Source organism: Wasmannia auropunctata, unplaced genomic scaffold, assembly GCF_000956235.1.
Source record: "Wasmannia auropunctata unplaced genomic scaffold, wasmannia.A_1.0 LD335514.1, whole genome shotgun sequence".
Taxonomy (NCBI): Eukaryota; Metazoa; Arthropoda; class Insecta; order Hymenoptera; family Formicidae; genus Wasmannia; species Wasmannia auropunctata.
In genome coordinates, this window is record NW_012027376.1 from 169,237 (window position 1) to 191,423 (window position 22,187).

Below are 22,187 nucleotides of genomic sequence, written 5' to 3' on the forward strand. Positions count from 1 at the left end.
TATCCCCTGTGTGCCTTGTCGACTCAGTTTTTTGCACATATGTATATATATACATATGTGCAAAATAAATTTTATACATACATCGCTCGAGGTTGATTTATTTCTGCCGTGTGGCCTCTTTGTCATAATTGACTGTCTCGATGATGAACGTCAACGTGTGATATTAATCCGTTTTGCGTACTCTCCTCTGCGGGATTCGATGGCGCGAACGTCAATCTCACCCGACTTTGATCTCGTTAAAGGCGGATTTGTTACGTAAATGCCACTTGCAGGAGCGAAAGAGCGTGTGTATATTTAGCGCTGAATCCGTTCGTGGTGAGAAGCCACTTCGATCCGTATGATGTTACATGGTTTCGTCTTGAGTTTAAGCTGTCTTTGGAGGTTCGAAGGTTTCGAACGTCGTATCTTGAAATTGTGGGCGACATCCACCATGATATCGGGTCAATCCCGCGAGTCCATTTGCCGGGAATAGGAGGCGATAAGCGTCACAATTGCGAAAATTCACAATTTACTTATCGGCAGGAATTATTTCGAGAGAATTTGAATTTTAAATATTGAAAATATTAATACATTTACGGAAGTCGGCCCTTTAATGTGTCGTTGAAATTTATTGGCATGTGTACTTTTAATACAACTTCAACGGTTTGAAACGTTATTTTTGAACGGTTATTTTCGTTTTTTAAATCAACGATGCATATCCCTTCGTCATCGATAATCTAGCTGTTGTCATTTTACTGGTACAGCCTCTTTATTCTATCCATACAGATTAAAATATACCGGCATAATAAGTATGCATGAACTTATATAGACTGACCTGACATTTCATACAAAGTATCGCTCGAGAGAGTGATATTGCGAATACGCCTCAGTGGAGAAATCAAGATATTTATTCTCTACATTTGTACTTGCGTTATTTTCCTCTTTCGTGCGCGAGCAAATCGACGTACTGTATGGAGAGCTTGTACGAGCCGATATCGGCTTATATATATTTCAGTTAAAGTAATATGTTTTTTTTTATATATAAATCTGATGAGATGGTCATGCTCGAGGATTTTAACTCGACGTTCTAACTGTACTATAATATAACACGGTACCCAGGAATCCTTCGACAATCCTTTGTTTCTGCGCAAAACGTCGTACTTTGAACATTTATAGCTACGCGAGGAATCCACCGTATTTTGCTCCATCGATGTTGGAAAGATATTCGGGGCAGAAGCTCTCTTTAAAATAAAACTCGAAATAATTCCTCAGTGAAATAGTTCCTCCAGTTAAGTAAGATATACAGTTTTTCGTAATCATAGCACGCATACACACAATAAATATCTCCCTATTCCTTTGCTTTGGCGATTCCTTTTCCTTTATTCATGTTATTACCAGATTATCGGCCTTGTGCGTAACGACCCGAAGCGATCCGATATTATGGCACGCGAGAAACGCCGATAATTACTCTCCCCGTCCACCGCTCGAGCCACAAAAAAATTTTCTCGATCCGATCTTTAACGATCGCAATTCATCTTACAGATCCTGGACGATACGATTGTTTCGCGACGCGAGCCTATTCAGCAAGGACGTGTCCTTCGAAAGCACGAGCGGACCGATAGCCTTCGATACGTCACATTCCTACGTCGGCACTGTTTTGGGTAAGTTTCGCTTATATATATATATTTTTTTTTTGTCGTCTTCATCGATTGAGGAAAGCACAAGTATAGCATTTAAAAGATTACTCCGATATAACCATCAATTATTATGATTAAATTGTCACAAGTGCGCTATATCAGAATTGACGCGGTTAAAATTGAATTTCGTATTTCTTCGTGTATATTTCACATAGAAATGTTCATCTCATTACAAAACGAATTAAATTATTATCTCTCGCCGCCGTTATCGATACTACCGTTTTAATGCTGCGGTAATTTTTGTTGAAATTATTTAACGATTCGGTCGACTGTAGTTCACATTCCGCCGCAGTTATTAATTTAATTTTCAAATACGCAATGATAACAAAAATAACGTAACATTACGGAAAGCTATGATATGAATATTATGTGTTATCTCTTTTTCTTGTAACACAGATTACTTTTAAAATTTTTTTAAGCGCAGCGGCGTAATACGCAATTGTACATTGGGAAATCTATTTTCTCGATTGGCTTGTCTATATGTAGAAAACTAATTATTCGCGTTGATTTAACGATAAGGCGCGCAAAATGCGTAGGTCAAAGGAACTAATTACGCTGGCAGATAATGCCTCGACCGAGCCGGGGATCTTTATTCAAGATTACTGGGATAATCTCAACAATCCGATAATCTCTCTCTCTCTCTCTCTCTCCCTCTCTGTCCCTCGTCGCGTGTCAACGTCATAGAGCGGCGCAGTGAGAGCGCCGTTGATAGTCATTGCAGCAACCGGATCAATATTTATACACGCTCACTCCGCGTACCGGAATTACATTGCGTAAACGAGGTGTATTAAACCCGGCGCGGGCACCACCGCGCGATCGCGGACGAAAGAGAGTATAGTGTCAGCACATTTCGAGATTAGGCGTGGTATTATACGCCGACGATGGCGGGCGCGCGTGTCCGCGGACAAAGTAATTAGCCGGTATCCCTCAACTTCAGCTTCGTGATGGATGGAGCGTGGCGGCCGCCCCGTCCAAGGCGGCTTCCGTCGGCACATGTGCGCGAGCCGCATTCGCCGCTCGGTACGAGCGGAGCTTCGGCGCACCTGGGAGGAAGGGGAGGGGGTGCCTCGTTTAATCCTTTGATGCGCTCTATCCGTTTTCGCATCACTGAAAGGTCGCACCTGATTATAATTGAATAATGGGTTTCACCAATCGGCACGCGGTGAAATCAGTCAAATTGAGCATAAACGAGTTTTCTTAACGAGTTTCATTTAATGAAGAATCGTAAAATACGCACACACATAGCTAAACGCAATATCGGCGAAATTTTGATAGTAACGAAATGCGTTTATTATAATTATATACGAGTATTATTTTTCAGAATTTATAATGTGCAGTCGAGGAGTATTTCCACTTTTATATAATTGTCACAATAATTCACACATTTAGTTTAATATGCTTTTCGAATGCCGAATACATTTATAACATGTAAAGTAATTATTTTAAAGCAATAAATTAACCCGTACGTTATAAAATAAATAATTTCATGCTTAAATCTAAACTAAAAATAAAGTTCTATAATTGTTATCGGGTTTTTTATCGGTTCTTCTGAACCCACGCGGGATTTCAGTGTACGAGCAACGAAAATACTATCTCAAAACTCGGAAACTTACTGGTTCAGAACTGGTTTTTTTTCTATCTTTACATAGCGGTCTTCCGGGATACCTTTTATATATCTTAATGAACCCAATATTCCCAAAACTGCACGCGTGACAAGTGAATTATGTGCAATGCGCGCAGGAGGGAGGGGGTTATTTTAACTCCCAAAGTGCATCAGAGGATTAACGCTTTGTTTAACGTCATTGCATAACCGCAGATGGTTTTCCGGCTGAATACGATTTCAGTAATTCATTGAGCACGCCCTCGTTAGTTCGCGTCGCTAATGTGCCCATAAATAATCGAGTTTGTTCCGCGTTACGCGAGTCAGTCCCCCGTACGAGAGCGTCTGCTGAAATAATCCTTCTTGATTGGTCCTTACAAAAACATTATATAGTGATTTATTAGTAGCGTGCCTGGTTATATCCGCGTAATTAACTCGGTGTACCCGTACATCCTCTCGGATGTAGGACGTCGCGGGAAGTTACGACTAGAAATCTTATACGCTCAGCTTGACGAGCGTGGGGAAAAGTCTCGGCCGGAACGCTTTATGCGTCCGTAATTTTGCAGCATGAAACGTCCCGATAATTAAACTTTGAAGAAAAAGTTCGTTAACGTTGACATCAAATTAATCGAAGTAAAAGCTTTTTTTTTGCTGTGTACATTATTAAAACTCGCGTATCTTCGGTCTTATTAAACTCCTTGGAGTTTTGATTGTTTTTATTTAATATCTTTTCACTAAACCGTGCTTTTCACAATGAGTAAAAGATGCTTCGGAGCTAAAGATGCAGCTCTTTTTTTTCTCTGCTATTATTAAGGCTTTTTAGAATCTCTTATAATAGAAAATATCTCCGCTAACAATAGAAATACAAGTAGTTCGTTGCTGCTAGTACTATTTTGAGTTAGGTAATATTATCGCTACCTTTTACAGCAAAAAACATTAAAGCTTAGAAAATAATAATAAACCAATAATAATAGAGGGAGTAATAATAACAGATAAGCTCTCTCTCTCTCTCTCTCTCTCTCTCTCTCTCTCTCTCTCTCTCTCTCTCTGATGGAAGACTGAAAAAGAGTTCCGGTTAGATCGATCGGCGACGCCTTGCACGCGCCCAACCGGTATCAAATATTCCCCCTCGTAACTTTTCGCGACTCTCGTCGCGACCCGGGGCGAAATCGAGAAATAAATTTTGCGTTCGAATGAGCGTATCTCGAAGCGGGTCGCGTGCGCCTCGTCGCGAACGCATCGGAATGCGCGGCGGCACAACGGACCGAAAATGCAGGCTCGATTTCAATTCGAAATTATTTGAGAGCCCCGCGCGTGAATCGCGCGAGATACTGTTTGGCGCAATGCGAAGAGAAGCGAGGGAGGGTCATTGCGCTCGGATTCTGAAAAAAAAGTGCTCGGAATTTCGCGAATGTGAATTCGGAACGGAATTCCTCCGTCGTTATTACGCGCCGCGTTTCGGCCTCCGATAACACAGGCGCACGTTATACTATTTTTCTAAAAATCATATTGTCGCTGTGACTGCGCGAGATTTTTTTTTTTTTTTTTTTTTAACAAATAGTCGTCGGCGAATACTGTTACGATTATTGTTGCGCGGTATCGATTTTCTGCCGATTACGGCCAATTGACATTTCCGGCCAGCACTTTGCCTTACGCCCGTCGTCGCATTAAACTAGGAATCTCATTTTCGTCATAACCGTCGCCGTTGTCGTAGTCGTCCGCGTCGTTTGGAAACGTGCCAGATTTCCCCTATTGGAGATACACCGCGCCAGTTACTGTACCGGAGGGGGTCTGCACGAGTAAAGGGTTAGTACGGACCATAGACTTTCGATGGGAAATAAGCGCGTACGTCTATGGTCGTGACCAGAACTATTGGAGCCACGAATTTAAAGGGAGAGAGATTTATAAATCGGAATCACAATCGATTAGGTGTTTATATAATATAACTTTAGCGTGTATTTACTTTAAAATTTTTATTTCAATAATTACACTCTGAGAAAATAAGAGCAGGAGTAAAACTAAATAACCGATAATTTTGTTTAAACGTTTCTTTTGATGTATGTAAAAGAGATTTATTTTTTCTTATGCAAATATTTTCTTTGCTATTAGATGTGGATGTATTACTGCATAATTTGAGACTTTATGTTTTCTGCTTTCATAGATAAACGAAATATTATTTAGCGTTATTTTAAGCGTGGGATGTTAGAATAAATCAAATTTTCACACACACACCACACACATGTTTAACTTATGTGTCATTCAGATTGGTTTTTACGATTGAATTGTTCCTTTACTAGTTTCGGACTCTAAACTTTTATTACAAAAATTTGAAAAATTTTCTCGTAAACGTTAATGGTTAAATTGACGTAAACGTAGATATGGCATTACTTGAATCGACAATGGTGCATCATTCGAGTCTCGTAAGCGATTCCAGCAGGAACCAGACGGACATTGGACAATAGGAGCACAGAGAGAGAGGAGGGGGGGGGAGGGAGACGGAGAAGAGTCCGTGGTATAATTCCGGTGTACGGTGAACTAAACGTAACCGCAAGCTCGCGAACGGGCCAGAAACTTGATCGTGCATGCGGCCCCGTTGCTTCGCCGGATCGTGAATCGTGAACGACCACGTCGCCGCCGTCGTTTCGACGATCGGGATTGCGGGGAAGTTGAGCCCGGCCGTAATAGCGTCTTGCCGTGGGTAATATCCGAACGTCGTCGTCGTCGTAGTCTTCACTTCGACGACTTAAGCCGCAGTTACGGCGCGCGGCGCGGCGGTTCGCGAGAGTCGCGTACGCGAGAATTCCCAACGAGCGTTTCTTGCACGTCGACAAATTTCTACTACCGGGAAATCCATTGAAACTCGCGGACGGGGGCTGCATTTCGATTCATTTATTGTAATTGCATCCGCAAGTTGAGATATAATTACGATTCCACCAGATCTACCTGCGTTCACTTTTGCAGTATTCGATTATAGCAACCGTTGGTATTAGCCTCATTTCAACTGGACGTATTAATCATATCCGTTTTATTACCGTTTTATTAACTGTCAGCGGACGTCAATGTGACACAATTAACCGAGATGCATCTAAAATTATAGTCTCACTAAATTATTTGCGCTTGCTATGTGTGTATATATATTTCACTCGGCGGAATAATTAATAATTAATTTATCGATTAATTAATTAATTAATTGTTATTCTTGTTTGTCTTGTTTTACACAGAACGACTGGTGAATTTATTGAAAGACATAGATTGCACGCCGAGATATTTATATTACTTTTATTAATTTCAACATATTTAATTAATGATCTTAACTCTTATTTCCCCAATATTAATCTTCTTAATTATATATTTCGGAATATCATCACCTTAAATGGATTTAGGATGGCATTCTAAATAATAAAGGTAGCTTTATACGGATTATAGTTGTATATTAGTACACTGCGGATTATGGTATAGTGAACCCGCATAGGAATTTGCCGATCAGAACTAATTAAATGTGTTGAGATAAGTGGAGGTAATTACACGCTACGTGATCAGATCTCGCGTTATACGGAGTGTCCCGAAACTTCGCATTTCCCGTTAAATACCGTGGATATATTATAATATGTACGAACATTATATACGTATATATAACCTAATAATGGAGGATGATAAGTTCTGAACAAAAACGCGTAATTTGCGGTAAATTTTGCGAGTGCTTACGATGCAATAATTTTAATTTGGACAACAACAAAGAATCGCCGTCAACAACGATCTCTTTAAAAACGCAATTCGTAGTCGCAGGGGAGGAACGGTAGTTCGGAGGTAGTCCAAAGTCATCTCGACTTGATTCACCGTAGGTATTTGATTAGTTCCGACGTCTGGTATATGAATTCGTCCGGATGAGTTTCGGTCGGGACGTGCATCCAGTATAACCGTGGCCTTAAGGTGCGTTTACACTTTACGCAAGCACCAGCTGTTCCTCGTGCTCGCAATAGAAACGTTTACACTACTGCAGATGAATTTCTCCTGCGTCAGTGAACCAGATCCCCGTGCAATATTCCCGAGCTCGTTCGTTGCTATAGAATACATATATGAACATATATAAAGTAATATGGTACAAAAGTAAAGTATACGAATAAAGAGCGAATGAAATACGATATGTATAACGAAAAGTAAAACAATTAGAAAAAAAGTCTATTTTAAATGCGACAGTTTCAGTTGAAAAGTAAAATAGACTGTCGCGTAAAATAGGTGAGTGAGCAGAAAGTGGAAATATAAGAATGGATATTATTAAGCGAATATATCTATTTTTTAAATTACGTAATTCGATTCTGTATATCGATCAAATACAACGAGCTGAATTTTTGTTTTATTTTTTATTCTTTTCTGTTGCTCGCGTACATACACACGAACAACGAGAAGGAATAAAATATAAAACGAAAATTCAACCCGATATATATATGTGTGTATTATATGCATGTATAATACACACACACACACATTTTTATATTTTATCCAACTGAGTCGATGATGGTGTAGCTTAATATAGGAGCGGCAATCGCAGTGAAATATATGAAATATTGAAATGCCTCTGCTTACTTGATGGAGCCATTTAATTCACATCGGAATCCGATGTTTAGATTCCGTATTGAGCGGGTGGGTTCCTTTACACGGTTTCGGGATCGACATTCGTGCCACGCGCGTATCTTCTTTGACGATTGCCTGTTTGCCCGTACGCCGCCGCCGGGATGAACGCGAACGAATGGATACGTTCGTTTTCTACCGTGTCACAGCGAATCAGCTCCATCGTTTCGTGCTCGCGTAACATGCCTTTCCAGCGGAATCACTCGGGCACTCGGCGCTCTCGAATGCCGCAAACGCACGTTTATGGCGAATCAATTCGCGTATATATATGTACGCCGATACTCGTTCGCTCTCTTGTTTACGTAGCGCAGTACAAACGCGAATACGTCGGTTTAATCGCGCTTTTACGATATAAGCGCACCTTTACAGCATATCCATCTTGCTCGCTCACGCTTGTACATTTCAAACGCACCTTTGCGCCGCTGCATCCACATGTTTCACTCCGTGTTTGCTCTGTTTGCTTTTGCAGCGAAACCATTCGCTCGTGCCGCGCAAACAAACATCTTTGCACGCTGAGAAAAAGTTTGCTTACCCTTCCTATTCAAACAATTACGAAGTTAATTGAACAGCTTATGTATCGACGCAACGCAACGCTAAATTCCGTCGACGCAGATACGTTTCGTTGCATTAATTTGCACGCATTTAATTACTTGTTCGTATAAAGAGTGGCCGGTATAGTGTTTCGTTTGTCCATTCGAGCAGCTCTTTCTCGCTGCATTATACAAGAATGCATCTTCAAATACGGAATAGAGGAGCGTCAACGTGGACGAGAGACAAGACGAGACTTTATATTAATCCTTCACGGTCGAATGTCGAGCTGCACTCGACACCGAACTTTGGTGCACAGGATCTGGCCGTAAGCAATTCGACGCCAAAGAGGAGCGGACACGTAATTTATTCGCATTTATGCATAAAGCGGTAAGGGCGAGATGACTCGCTCGTCTCGGTATGCGCGAGCGCAAAGTGGTGAGACCGTTGATTGCCTTCTCGTATATTCTCTTCCGCGACGACTTTAATTGGGATAACGCTATTTTATGCACAACTGATTAAACGTCTTCGCGAAACTGAAATTATTTTTGTCGTGTCAGTTTCCTTATTTCTAACACGCTTTAACGCTGATAATCGCGTTTTGAAGTTTAAAATTAAATGTTATTCCGTAGATTTCAAGATTTTGCATGAGCTTAAGACTGCGACGAAACGGTTTTATGTCATTCTACATCTTCTCTCGAGATATTATTAAAAAAGAAAATTATTTGAAGTCGCAATTAGTAGGTATATAAGTTGTAACATAATATATCAGATGATAATCTTCTTATATTGATTTAACAAGACAGCAAAATGCACGCTTGTTTTAAATTAATTTTTTTAAATTTGATTTCAGTAGTCAAAAGTTCCTGTCGAATACAAATTTAAACTTAAATACATTCCTTAATCAGATGGAAGAACATTTTCTTGTCAAAATTGAGATTCATAATAATGTTTCTCAAACTCTGTCTCAATTATCTATATTATCTTGCAAGGCAATGGTAATGAATCCAGAACATGAACCATAAAGTATATATAATAACAGTTCGTTTATTCAAAGCAAGTTAAAATGTGGGGAATAAAAAAAAACTCAGTGTGCTCAGTGCGTTTCATAATGTTGAATATTTGTTTCGTGATCTTAGTGTGTGTTTTTACAGCGCACAGCACGCATTGTGCGTATACAAGGCCAGTTAGTTGCGCGAAACTCTGAGCGAACAAGCAACGAACCGCCCGCGCCGCGTGCGTATCATCGTATTATCTCTGCGAAACGCAGTTGTATCTCATGGTTATTACAGCGTGCCATTATTAGCTAGCGGAATTAAGAATACGTTGTATACTTTGTGCGGCATTACCGTCGGATGTGCGGCCTTGGTGTTTGTTACGGCAGGTATAAGGTCGCTATGCGCATTGTATTTTCATTCTCGCGCCGAGACTCGAGCGAGCGAGTATAGCGGGCACGAGCCGCTCCGTGTGTCATCACGGTAGCCATCGAAACGCGATTATTTTCTACGAACAATTACAGCTATTATCGTTCGTTGCATTAGTCATGCCTGCAGGCGACGCGATGGCGAACGAATTATAGCTTCCGGTATAATTTCTTCATGTTATATTTTCGTTGAAATATACAACAGTAAAGTGCCGCAACACTTGATTAACGTCGGGAGTGTCGACACAAAGTGTGCCGTGCGATTATTCTATTCTGGTGATTAGTACACCTCTGTGAACCTAGCACCTTCACCACTAGAAAAAACTTTGACTATATATGCTATAATCAAGTTCTAATTCATTGCTTAATCGCGAATTTATTGCTCCTGTCCATTCGCAGGAATTAATATCAATAGTGGGGATGTTAACTTCATATTACGTTACACCCTCACTCTTGAAAAACGTGTATATAGAGTATTGTAGAGAAAAAAATGGATATACCAAAATTTTTTACTACTTTTTTGTTCTGAGACATTGCAAAGAAATATTGAAAATTTTGAATAATTATTCCTTACTCTATTACTTTATAATGGATGAGTTAAGACGAACTACAAATACAAATATATAATTTTGGGATTGATATGACCATTAATTTATGAACATTTAATTTACATACACGAATTGTTAAAATAAGAAACATTTTGCTGCTGATATTTTCAGCTGCATCTTCAATGAAACTATTTATATTTTAAGATAAAACTTTATTCTAAATTCTTATTTTATACTTTCTGATTCATATAACAACTATATAATAAATACAGGCTGTAATACGATACGAATATATCCATACGCAAGTCGACTTCCATTTTCTACCTGTGAAATATTCGCTTCATAAAACAGTCGTGTGACAAAATGTATTCAAAATAGCGTATTATTATACATGTATCGATACCATCATGTCATCATATATCAGAGAGTTGTCACTCTCCTCGAGAATCGATAACATCGAGGTGATTTATTTCTCTCGGAAAATCGGAGGAATCGAGGAAAATTTCGATGAATGATTAGAGATTTTATTACGACCTTTTTTCGATTTTAAGTTAATATCGCCCTTGGAAGCGAAATTCATTTCTGTTGTTTGACGTTTGAAACTTGATAACTTCCAAGCTAATTAAATCGCCTCGCTATTATACCGCGAAATATCATCGTAGAAAATAGCAGCGAAATTAAATATTAAAGATGCTTTAGAAACACCGTGAGACCTCGATTTTGCAAGACAAAGCGACGACGAAAGACACGCGTTACGAATTACAGGATGTCGTAGTAATTAAGCTCAACATCGTGGTACGTGGTATAATTACGACAATCGTTACGCTAAATACGATACCGTAACTTGATACAGATGCTTGCCGCGCTTTATTTATTATCCGGAGTGCGGCTGTCATTTAATTTATCGAGCATCCATGCGACACACGAAATTAGTAATTACGCGCAGATCGCGTCGCGGCAATTAGTTCGACTTGACTTTTTGGCGCGCTCGCGCGTTCGCGTCTCTGTAAACGGCCACCAGCAAGCCGCCGCAATCTGCCGGCTGGTTGGCTTGCAGAGTCGGCCTGATAGCGGGCGCACTGGTGCGGGATAACGCGTATCAACGATAATCCGATTAGCGATTAAACTTGCCTAATTGACGGTATACGCGCGTGTAATTGCATATCCGGGGACACTCGATTTCCGATTGCGCGGATAATGGAGAATCGCGGCTAGCGCGCGCGGTATACCATTAGCAAGTAATCGTCTTGGAAAGTTTCGCGAGCGAGCGAGCGAGGCTACACAACATACTATGTGTCGGCGGTCGCGCGCGAGCTATTACGCGCTCGATGAAAGTATTTGCCGCATTATGCCCGGAGTCGCACCGGTATTGCGAAGTCCGACTCGGTTATCGGGGGTAAAGATTATCGGGACTCGGTATCAGGGTCGCGAGTTTATTTTTCTGGTAGCGAAACAGAGTCGCGGGAAGGTTTCTCCTCTTTGTGAACATGTACATACAATTATTTGTATGTTTGCACGCGTGTAATATTTTCTGTTTTTCTCGTTGTATGCCGTTATATCGTTATGACGATATTTAAATTTCTGAGGTAATATATTAGATATCGTTTTGCGGCCAATTAAATTGTCGTCGAGCAGAAATTGATCAAAGGACCTGTAGATGAAAGGGAGGAGAAGAGAGCGCGAGGAACCCGGAGATGCTCCGTTTATTTCTGCAGTGAATACAAAAAAAAGAAGTAATGAATTCTCAAGTATTTATATTTATCCGCGCGAAACAAAGGATTGGTGTGAGCTCCGTGTCGCGAGTTTTGTGATACTTAAAATTCAATTACGGACAAAGCGCGCTCGTTTAAATCCCCGCCAAAGAAATCCCACTCACGGGCCACAAATCCCTTTAATGTTAATGTCTCTCGCGACAAGCCCCGAGTTTCATAGAAGTTTCCTACTAAATTTTTTTTCCCACTCTTTTTATTATGGAATATCCGTAATGCGGCATCTCCTGCGAGTGAGAGCATCAGACAAATATGCTTTTAATTAGCGAGAAAATTTTTAAAAGTGCACCCCTCGCATTTTTTCCGCTTAACGAAAAATACAGATGTTATAAAGTATTTAATGTACTTTGCGAAGTATTAAGTTTGCAGTGCGTTTTAAGCAATTTCTACATTTTTTAGAAACGGTTGCTTTTTAACCCGGCAACAATTTTATCGCGAGATATCTCGTTTGGTTTAAATTTATCACGCGAATGTAACTCCAAATGGGAGTTAGAAAGTTTTTTTTTTGTTTTTCCCGGACAGTTTTCTAAATAGTGCCCCACCTGCGCATTCCGCGTTTTATTGCTATATTTAAAATTTACGGACGATTTAATTACGACGCGAAATTTCAACCGCTTTAAATTTTAAGCACTCTCGGTTGATCTGCCAGGCAATTAAATATTGGTTAATGCAGCTCCGCGGAACTCCACGCGTAACTTCGTTACGGTGTAGTATTAGCAGAAATGAACTCAGGACATCAGCTTTGGAATATATATGCAGGCGAATGATTTCGCGAGAGCAATTTTTCATTCGTTATTGAGACGTATTTGACACATTGTCGTCGCGCATCTACATGCCGAATGGACTACGCCGTCACCGCCGTCGCCGCCGCCGCCGCCGCCGCCGCGCGACTTTCCTGCGCGATGGACTCTTGTATTCGCGCGGCTACGACCAGCGGTGTCCGGGAATCGATCATATAGGGGCGCTTTTCGAGAAGCGCAAAAATTGCCGGGCCATTTGTCATAGTCGGCGGAATCCCCGCGTCGTCTCCCAATAGGCGAAATTTCAAAGTCCGCGAGTAATGTCGGTTCTTCCGCGCTCCTCTGGGGAGGGTTCTCGCCGGCGGAAAAGTAGGCCAATCCCGTCTTTCCCTCCGCTCAATGTTCCGCGGTAATAGCTATAACGATATTTTGGCCGTATTTCGTCTCCCTCGGCTCCCGAGAGAACGCGGGTGTTCGGCGCCCGAATTGCGCCGATAACGCCAGCGAAATGCACTTCGCGCACTTTGCTAGTGCGCGAATGCAGTTACCGCGATGCCGACTCGGAACGACTCATTGTTTCTACGGGCTGATGCGGCGAGTTAAACTCTTTAACAAACGATACGTACCTATTTGTCGAAATGTTCGTGTTCTCTCGCTCGTTTTATTCTCGACCCGGCTTCCAGCCGGAGAAAAGCCTCTTTGACGACGGCTCTCCGCCTGTCGAAAGAACTCTGATTCCTGTTGACAGCCAATTTACCGGAACGTTAAAGCGATCTGCTCGCAAATTTCGTTCTCCTCATGATTGTAAGCGTGCATTCGATACTAAATGCAGCAAATGTGATTTTCAGACGCGATTAGAAGCAATACGACAGATAACTTCATTTTTAATTTATAACGTTTAACTTGTAGAATTTAATTGGATTTCAATGTGTAGATTACGCCTGTTATAGATTTTATTAATATTTTATTTTTAATTTCACGATTCAAACACAAGTTATATAAATCGTTATATATTTAAAATTTCTGTATTTTTCTAAAAGAAATAAAATCGTACTTCGAGTTCTTTTCAAATCTCTTTTATCTCGTGTCCTTCCATTTTTTCCACGAGTTGTATTTATCTGGATATTGGATGTTATGTAATACGATTTGGTCCTGAGGATCAGATGGCTTTATTTAGCTCAAATTTTCAGATATAAAAGAAAACCTCTTCGATAAAAATATACATTGAGAAATTAATTTCTAATAGAAAGCGATATTTTTGTTTCGATTTATTCGTTTATTTATAATTAGTTTGCCGAATTATGAAAGTTACGAAATAATTCCATATCATTACGCTTTTCCACAGTACATTTAATCAAATTCGAAATTCTCTCTCGCTTTATTTTAATTCTTATTTTTAAATTACCCTGGTAATTAAACCGCAAAGCGCGTTATACCGAGGCAAAAACCGCCTACAAATTAAAATACTAAAAGCGGGGTTTCGATTTTTACTGAAACTGCCGAAGTTTATTTTGTTTAATCCGCGCAATTTTCATATCCTTATGCGTTACACATTAATTACTATACATGTTAAAAGCTTTTTGTTTTTATTTTGATTTAACTCGATTAAAAATCTGTTTGTGATTGAAATAAAGCAAAGGTTATTTCGAATCTGAACAAATATGGAATAATTAAATTTTTATTGGTTTATAGAATAATTATTGAAATCCATGCTGCGAACGTGTTTGTGTAATATATTTTGTTAACTTCGCTTCATATTTGTTTGCACCGATTAATCAACCGGGCTTCTTTGGATTTATTCTTAAGCATAATACAATACGTTCTTAAGCGTAGACCTTTTTTTTGGGACAATCTTTTTGTAAAAGCATCGCACGCGAACGAATCATGACGTGTGCTTGATGAAAGGATACGGTTTACAAAGAATTCTGACGCTGCAACTGGGACGCGAAGGGGTAGCAAGTCACGATCGTAGAATGAAGGCTCTTCTGGCTAGCAGCCAGTTTGCCCCGACGTATTCATAAGCGGAGCTTCTCGCGCTCGAAGAATACGAATTATGGAGACAAAGGGACACGGACAGAGAATGCGTGCTTAAAGCTATGACCACTACGGTTAATTAAGCCGAGATTTCGGGGGGTTGCGCCGCTTATTGTCAAGTATACCGAGCTCCGCTCACAAAGAGAATGCAATTTCCGAAATGCCCTCCCTGCAAATTACTGTGTGCAAAATCCGTGCATTTAAACGGGCCTTCGCTCTCGCGTAACGTTTTTTTTTTTTTTACTTTTTGACAGACGTACCGCGACTGGTTCTTGTCTGCCGAACTTTCATTCTTACCTTTGCTTCCATCTCGAAAATAGACTTTCTTTTCACAAAGCTTTTGAATAGACAATGCTAATCCATTAACTAAAAGCACTATGGCGAAAAATAGAAATTGCTTTTAAACTAAAGTTAAAAGAAGTAAATATTAATATAATTCATTATATCGACTTTTTTTTTCAACAATTTTTTCAAACGCGTTTATAGAAGAATTTTCAATACTATAATGGTACAGATATGCTATATTCTTATTTTATTTACGAAAAATGATTCAATACACTTTGGCGGATGTATTAAGTCGCATGGCGAGCGTAATCGAAGTTTCGGCTTTGCGCATCGAACAGGCCGTGGTGCTCGATAATACTAGTATTATCGATCCGCAGTGGTTGATCCGATTTTTCTGTCTGCAATGATTCGAGCCGACTTAATGGTGGATAATCCGATAGTCAATTAACAAACCAGCCGGCGCGTATTCGTCGATATATCGACGGCATGTGCGCGTTCGAGTTGGTAATTTGCCGCGATGATCAAGAACGGAATATTTATTATCCTTTCGGCGCTCCGAGTGCCCGAGAGAACGAGGAAAAACAATAGCTGCAGGTTTCGCCGAGAGACAGAGAGAGAGAGAGAGAGATTGCATCGCTTTCCCGTGATTGCGAGCTGATTAATCGAGGCGGGCAAGGGTATCGAAGGAATGAGCGTCGCCTTTAATCAAGAGGGGCAGCGAAACGTGTATAACTTCATTTCGTTTGGAAAATTTGTATTTATAAATATACGAAATTTCATGTTTATTTATGAAAATACGGATGCGATAATTAGCGTAAAGATAAATATATATTTTTATATCTGCCGTCGTTATCGATATCGATGAACACTCAAACTGGCCTTTGTGTGTCTCTATTTTAATTTTACCGAATCAATTATATATATACATATATATCTGATGTAGCAATAATAAGCAACGTTAATTTTGTGTTAGTAGTAATAAATATGTTACCGCGGTAATTAAAACCGTCGAGCAAAAAGGAATCGTGTAATCAGCTTGGCTAAGAATATACATATATTAGCGGGAGATATCTCTTTATTATAGAATTAATAAATAAGAGATAAGAGATACCTTAAAATTGGCGAATAGAACTGTTAAATAATTCAAATATAATTTAGACGATTTGCGTTGTTTACCATAAATTAATTTCTGTAAATTAATTTTCAATTTACAATTTAAAATTTAAATTGAATATACAAATTGATAAATCATTATTGTTGTGTTGGGCTTTTAAGAAAACATGATATTTTATATATTTGTATATATATTATATTACGTGTAAATACAAATTTGCCGATAAATGTCTGCCTCAATCGTCTTGCCGTGTCTCCGCGCAAATATCACAGATTGTAAGCAGCGATATTTTCACGCGATGCAGCAAAACCGGCCGATAAATTGAGACTTATTTTACGCTCGCTGCAATTCTGTCTGTCGGAAAATCGACAATCGAGGTCGATTCGCAAATCAACAAGAGCGCGAGTACCTACTCGGGATATGTACATACATACGTACAACACCGTACAGGAACACCGCAATTTGTGCTGCTGCTGCGCCGCGGGAGAAAAAGGTCGGCAATTATTCCGTGCGATTAGCTCGCAATAGGTCAATCGAGGGTTAACCAACGCTCATTAGACTAAGTATCGCGATCTCCACGGCGAAATAGATACTACCATCGATTACGTTAATGCTGCAAGACACCAGCAAAGAAATATCTTTCGCCTATATACGCTCGCGTATCTAGCACGAGTGTATAGTATCGCGCGGACGGAGCTATTAATTTTGCACGTTGGAAAGATCCTATTATCTTTCTGGCAGGAATTAATTGTCCCTCCCCCTTTTTTTCCTCTCGTTAGTCCGGGATTAATAATTAATTTTTACATAAAAACATATATAAAAATAAATCAGACAAACGTCGGGCTAAACGTGCGCTAATAGAAGGGATTACACCTACGGGATTTTACACGCGATGCATAAATCGGCCGGCAAGAGTGAGAGACGAGAGGAAAATTACGACGTGCTTTTCAATCTCAAAGAGATTGCCGCGGAGAATTGGGGATGGTTTAACGAAGAGTTACCCACGGCACGTATAGTTTCATAATATATATCTTGAAAAAGGCTGCCAGATATATAGGGTAATATTTTTAACGGCGCCGTGGTGATTTACGGGCGTCATAGATCATCGCTCGACATTGAATCTTTTAACTAGGGTAAAGCTTTTTAACGTGAAGAGAGAGATTGAGGAAAATTATATACTCGCGAAGCTTACGTTACATTATTTTAACTTAATAAAAGAAAATAATAAAAAGATATAAAAAGGCGCGAAGTGATGAGATCAAGTAATCTGCAGTCGCTTTGTAAATCACGTCGCAATTGCACATACACTTTTTTTTTTTAATTTTCGCGTCAAGCGTGATTCGTTTATTTTGAAATTTGCGTATAGCTCCGATATCTGTGTACGAATGAAACTGAATGAAATTATATCGTACGCGCGTAACTTTTTATTGAAATCCATAGCTGGGCCGTGGATACGCGCTGCTCAAAATGGATAAATGACTCGTGTTCTCTTTGTCTCGGTTTTTGTCGGACATTACACGATGGGCGGGATAGCCCTCGATGTTGTCCTCGGACTGCGGAACAATTCGGTATTCAAGTACTATTCGCTGCATATTGCTCTGCGAGCGCGAGGAGAGCCCGCCGCCGCCGATGAAAGGCCACTTCGCGCGGCCGCGATTTTCACTGCGTATTTCGACGCTGGCAGTCGCGAGTTTTCAACGCCTGGCGTTCTGTCTCCCCCCCCCTCCCCCCATCCGCGCTCTTTGCTGCGCTCAACGGCTGAAACTGGCCATTCGCATGTATCGCGCTTTTGCTAAATCGACGAAGAACGTGAGGGTGCCAAATGTAATAGAATGTATAGAGCGCGAAACAAACAAAGGTAGGAAAAAAAGCCACGGTTTCACGGAAATAAAATAACTACGCCGTGTACCAATGAAAACTTAACTTCGTAATAAAAAAAGGTAATAAAAAAAAAACAGCTTCGGCGTCGATCTTGCGAAAGTGATTCACAAGTTTTGACGCAATTAGATATTGTCTCTTGCTTCCTTTTTTTTTCTTTTTTCTTTTTTTAACAAAAATCGTTCTTTCCAATTGAATTCTTTCCGATGATAGATTAATTAATCAATTAGCGAAACTTTTATTATGTTCCGGTAAGGGAAAAGGAGAGGATATGAAGTGAATTGGAAGTTTCACGGAGTTTGCGAGATAAGTGCGTAAAAGAACGTCGTCGGTGAAAGCTGAGGCAAGACGCTAAGTTCCGCGTCGACTCAGATCAACGTGACCGTCGCTCCGCCACCGTAATTCGATTGTTGATCGATAAAGCGTCGCACGGTCGCGCTTCCTCCCGCGCGTTGCAGCGTTTTACGCTTGCCGCGACTCGACGGACGCGCCACGATCGAGCCGATCCGTTAGCCGTTCGGTGACTAAATTGGATTTTTCTACTAACGAGCACGAGGGCTTTTCCTCCGTGAAAGCTCCATCGTGAACCTCCTCGACTGCTCCTCCCCTCTTTGCCCCCCTCGGCTATTAAACCCCTGTTCATCCCGCTCGAGAGAGCATCTTCTCGCCTCATCCCCTTTATCGCCGCACTTTTCCGGATCGCGCAACCCTCCTGCCCGCCGCGCTCGTTCCCGCTCCCTTTTCGCGTCCCACGATTTTTCTTTATTTTTTTAAAATTTCTCTCCTTTTTTTTCACTGCCGCGACCCCACCTCCCGATTAAGGATTCTGTGTTTCCATAGATCCGCTCTGCGCACTTCTCGGGATTACGCCGGCAGTCAACCCGGCTCGCTCGCTCGCTCCTCCTCGCAAATCCTCTTGCGAGAATTAAGCGTCTCGAGATGCGAGGGAGATGAACGTTCGCATCTTTCTGACGCCACTTTGTTCTCCGCTCGCTCCGATGGCGAGCAATCTCGCACACCTTGCTGCACAAAATATTAATGGTGCTACGTTTCACTTTCTTTTTTTTTCCCCCTCGCTCCGACGTGTCGTTTACTTCAATATCATTTTTAACGTAATGAAGTTATCGAAAGTCTTTCTTCCGATTTAGCAAGAAAATTCATTCGTTTAATCATGACATTTCTTATGGCGTCTATCAGAATACTTAATGACAGTTTTCAACTGGTGTCTGTCGGAAAATTGTTTCGTTTGTCTTCGCCGCGTTCGTTAATACTTTATCTTCATAATGTCAGACACGAGTCGGTGCTCTACTCGCAGCGATCGGAAACGAGTAGTGGGTATAGCTATTTTTAAAACGCGACATTTGCGTTGAAATAAAAAGATTGCGACACGGATTTTTTATCATAATCCGCCGCGAGAGAGAGAGAGAGAGAGAGAGAGAGAGAGTGTGTGTGTGTGTGTGTGTGTGTGTGTGTGTGTGTGTGTGTGTGTGTGTGTCGATTCAGGGCGTATCAGGTATGAAAAATGCAAGTTTCGGCCTGAATTGATCGGCGACGAGAGAAGAGTCTATTGAATCGCGCACTCTCAAATGTCCGTCGGCGAGGGCGTTTTATCGCGGAGGCACGAAATCGTCGGACCAGCCTGTCGATGAATAAGTATGAACGAAAACACGCTACAATGCGTGATAAAAACGAATTCGAACATGAATAATTCATTAATTATCGGTGAAAGCTTTTTTCTTTTGTATCTCGCCCGCCTTTATCGGTTTTTTTTTCTCGACGACTCTCCGACGCGCTCGTTCTGCATGACACTTTTTCTCTCTCTCTCTGTCTCTCTCTCTTTCTAGCTCACATTCGAAACACATCGCCCAGAAGGAATTTTTTTCTTCTCTCTCACTTTTACATCCGCAAATGTACAATCTTCTTCCTTTATCTCTATTCGCTCCGACTCTTCTTGCGATCATTCTAACTTAACTAGTTTCTCCCTTCAAGCTCGAGAAGACGACTTTTAGAATCTTATTCCTTTTTTTGCCAAATCTATCACCTTATCAAAGTCGGAGAAAAATCGTCGCCAATATTATAATCTGGATGTCCTGGATAAATTACTCGTTGGAAAAGTATTCGGACATAAATGTCTTATTTCTTACAGTTTTTTTTATTCATCTACGATTCATCTGTATTAAAGCTGATTTGGAATAATAATTACACCATTTCAATTTTATATGTTGTGATCTCTTTAGAATTCATGAAAGTTGAAGGCAAAATCTAATATAATACATTTATTCGTCAAACTCGTAAGGTATTCTCGGATTACTCTTTAAATATTCCGTAGTCCGTCAGCGCTGATTAAATGAGTTTAACTGTCATCGTTCGAGTTAAATGCCTTTTCTTCCGCCAGGCTCCCACCGGTTCTTTCTCCGTTCCTATATCTATGTGTCCAATCTCTCTTCTCTCAAAGTCATTCCGACTTAACCAGCTTCTTCCCCCGGGATTACTTTGAGAAGTCGATTCTCCTCGGAAGAGGAGAGAGGAAATGTTTTTCCCGACGCGCGTCTCGCGTCGACGCGTAAAACCGTGTAAACGTGTAACGAGGGAATTTGACTGTCGCGCCGACCGGGCTGAATAATATTTCGCGTATACGTGGACGCCGTGATGAATAATTGATAAATTGCCGGCGTACAACACCAACGGCGGAATGCGATTGCATGTTATGTACAGGAACACAGTGTGTTGTCGGCGACGAACTGTAACGCGAGCTTAACACCGCGATTTCCTATCCGACGGCGTTCAAGGAGTCTGATCAGCGTGTGCCGTAACGCCTGCGACCGTGTCTGAACGGCGGATGTCGCGCGAAAATAGAAAGAAGTCGAGAAATCCATCAAATAAATACTTGCCGATTCCGTAATAGAAGTTCGAGATTCAAGGCTGCGTGTCGCGCCAACATCTATAGCTGCGCGGTGAAAATTTATTTATTTTTAATATTGCAAGTAGATTTTAATTTTACGGAAACACGAAATTGATGTAATATCTTGCCGGCGACGCGCGACAGAGAGATGAGAGTTTCATCGCGTTTAATTGCGCGCCCCACTTTTCCCTATTTATTCCCGCGTATCTCTCGCTCTCGCGGTCCGGCATATCCCGTATTTTATATCAATTTTTCTTTGTTTTCCCCGACGTCGACGTGCGCGATCTACTTTATCCGCTTTACGCCTGTCCAAACTGTCGCGTCGGGATGAGACTCGATTAAGCTGCGGGACGCAGATTCTTCCTCTCTCTCTCTTTTTTTCTATTCGTCTCGAAAGCAGCCGGCAGAACCCGCTGGTTCGGGACAAAAGCTATCAAAAGGATGTACCGTTGGCGGTCATATGCGGACAGTTTTATAATCCCCCGTACTTTTGTTTGTCCACTCTTCGCGTGTTTCCTATGCCCTTACTCGCTCTGCACGCCGCTTCCCCGCGGCCGCTCCACTTCAGCATTCGTATTTTTCATCCCGCAATCGGTAGTCTCTTTTAAATACGTCCATTAATTGCTACGCTTTTTGCATTTATCTTTCCGTTTACTTCTTTTTTTGTTTTAGAACCGCAGAAAAGATAATGTCCTTTTAATTTTTGTATTTATCCACCCTTTGTGGCTACGCTCTGCCATTATCATCGTTAATCGCGTATACATTATGCGATATGATAATTGTATACCGTTTGTTTGTCCCATAATTTATTAATTACGACGCAATTACCAGTAAATTTAATTTTTCACCTTTGTTCCTTCTCCTCTTTTTATATCTCGAGAAGAATGTCTCTCCGACCCTCTTTTCATACTTTTTCCAGCTTTTTATCTCGCCCTTATTGCCGCTTTAATCGTTTAAAAGTCATTATCGTTTGCATGTAATCAGTACTTCCTTAACGTATTTATTAATTACCACGCAATTATCACGTTCCCCTCGTCTTTATCTTCGTTTGTCCCCATCGT

At 40.9% G+C, this 22,187-nt stretch overlaps 1 protein-coding gene and 1 long non-coding RNA gene across 2 annotated transcripts in view; one reads left to right on the forward strand and one right to left on the reverse strand.

Moving 5' to 3' along the window:
• LOC105456885 (disintegrin and metalloproteinase domain-containing protein 10) overlaps positions 1-22,187 on the forward strand; it is a 47,396-nt gene that overhangs the window by 12,506 nt on the left and 12,703 nt on the right. Inside the window, exon 3 of the mRNA XM_011701245.1 lies at positions 1,522-1,640. Within this exon, the coding sequence (XP_011699547.1) occupies positions 1,522-1,640 (119 nt within the window). The remainder of the gene's footprint in view (positions 1-1,521; positions 1,641-22,187) is intronic.
• On the reverse strand, positions 6,529-9,445 carry LOC105456861. Its single transcript, XR_975293.1, has 2 exons — positions 7,861-9,445; positions 6,529-7,337 (listed from the first exon to the last, which is right to left on the reverse strand). It is a non-coding gene; the product is annotated as an uncharacterized LOC105456861 (long non-coding RNA).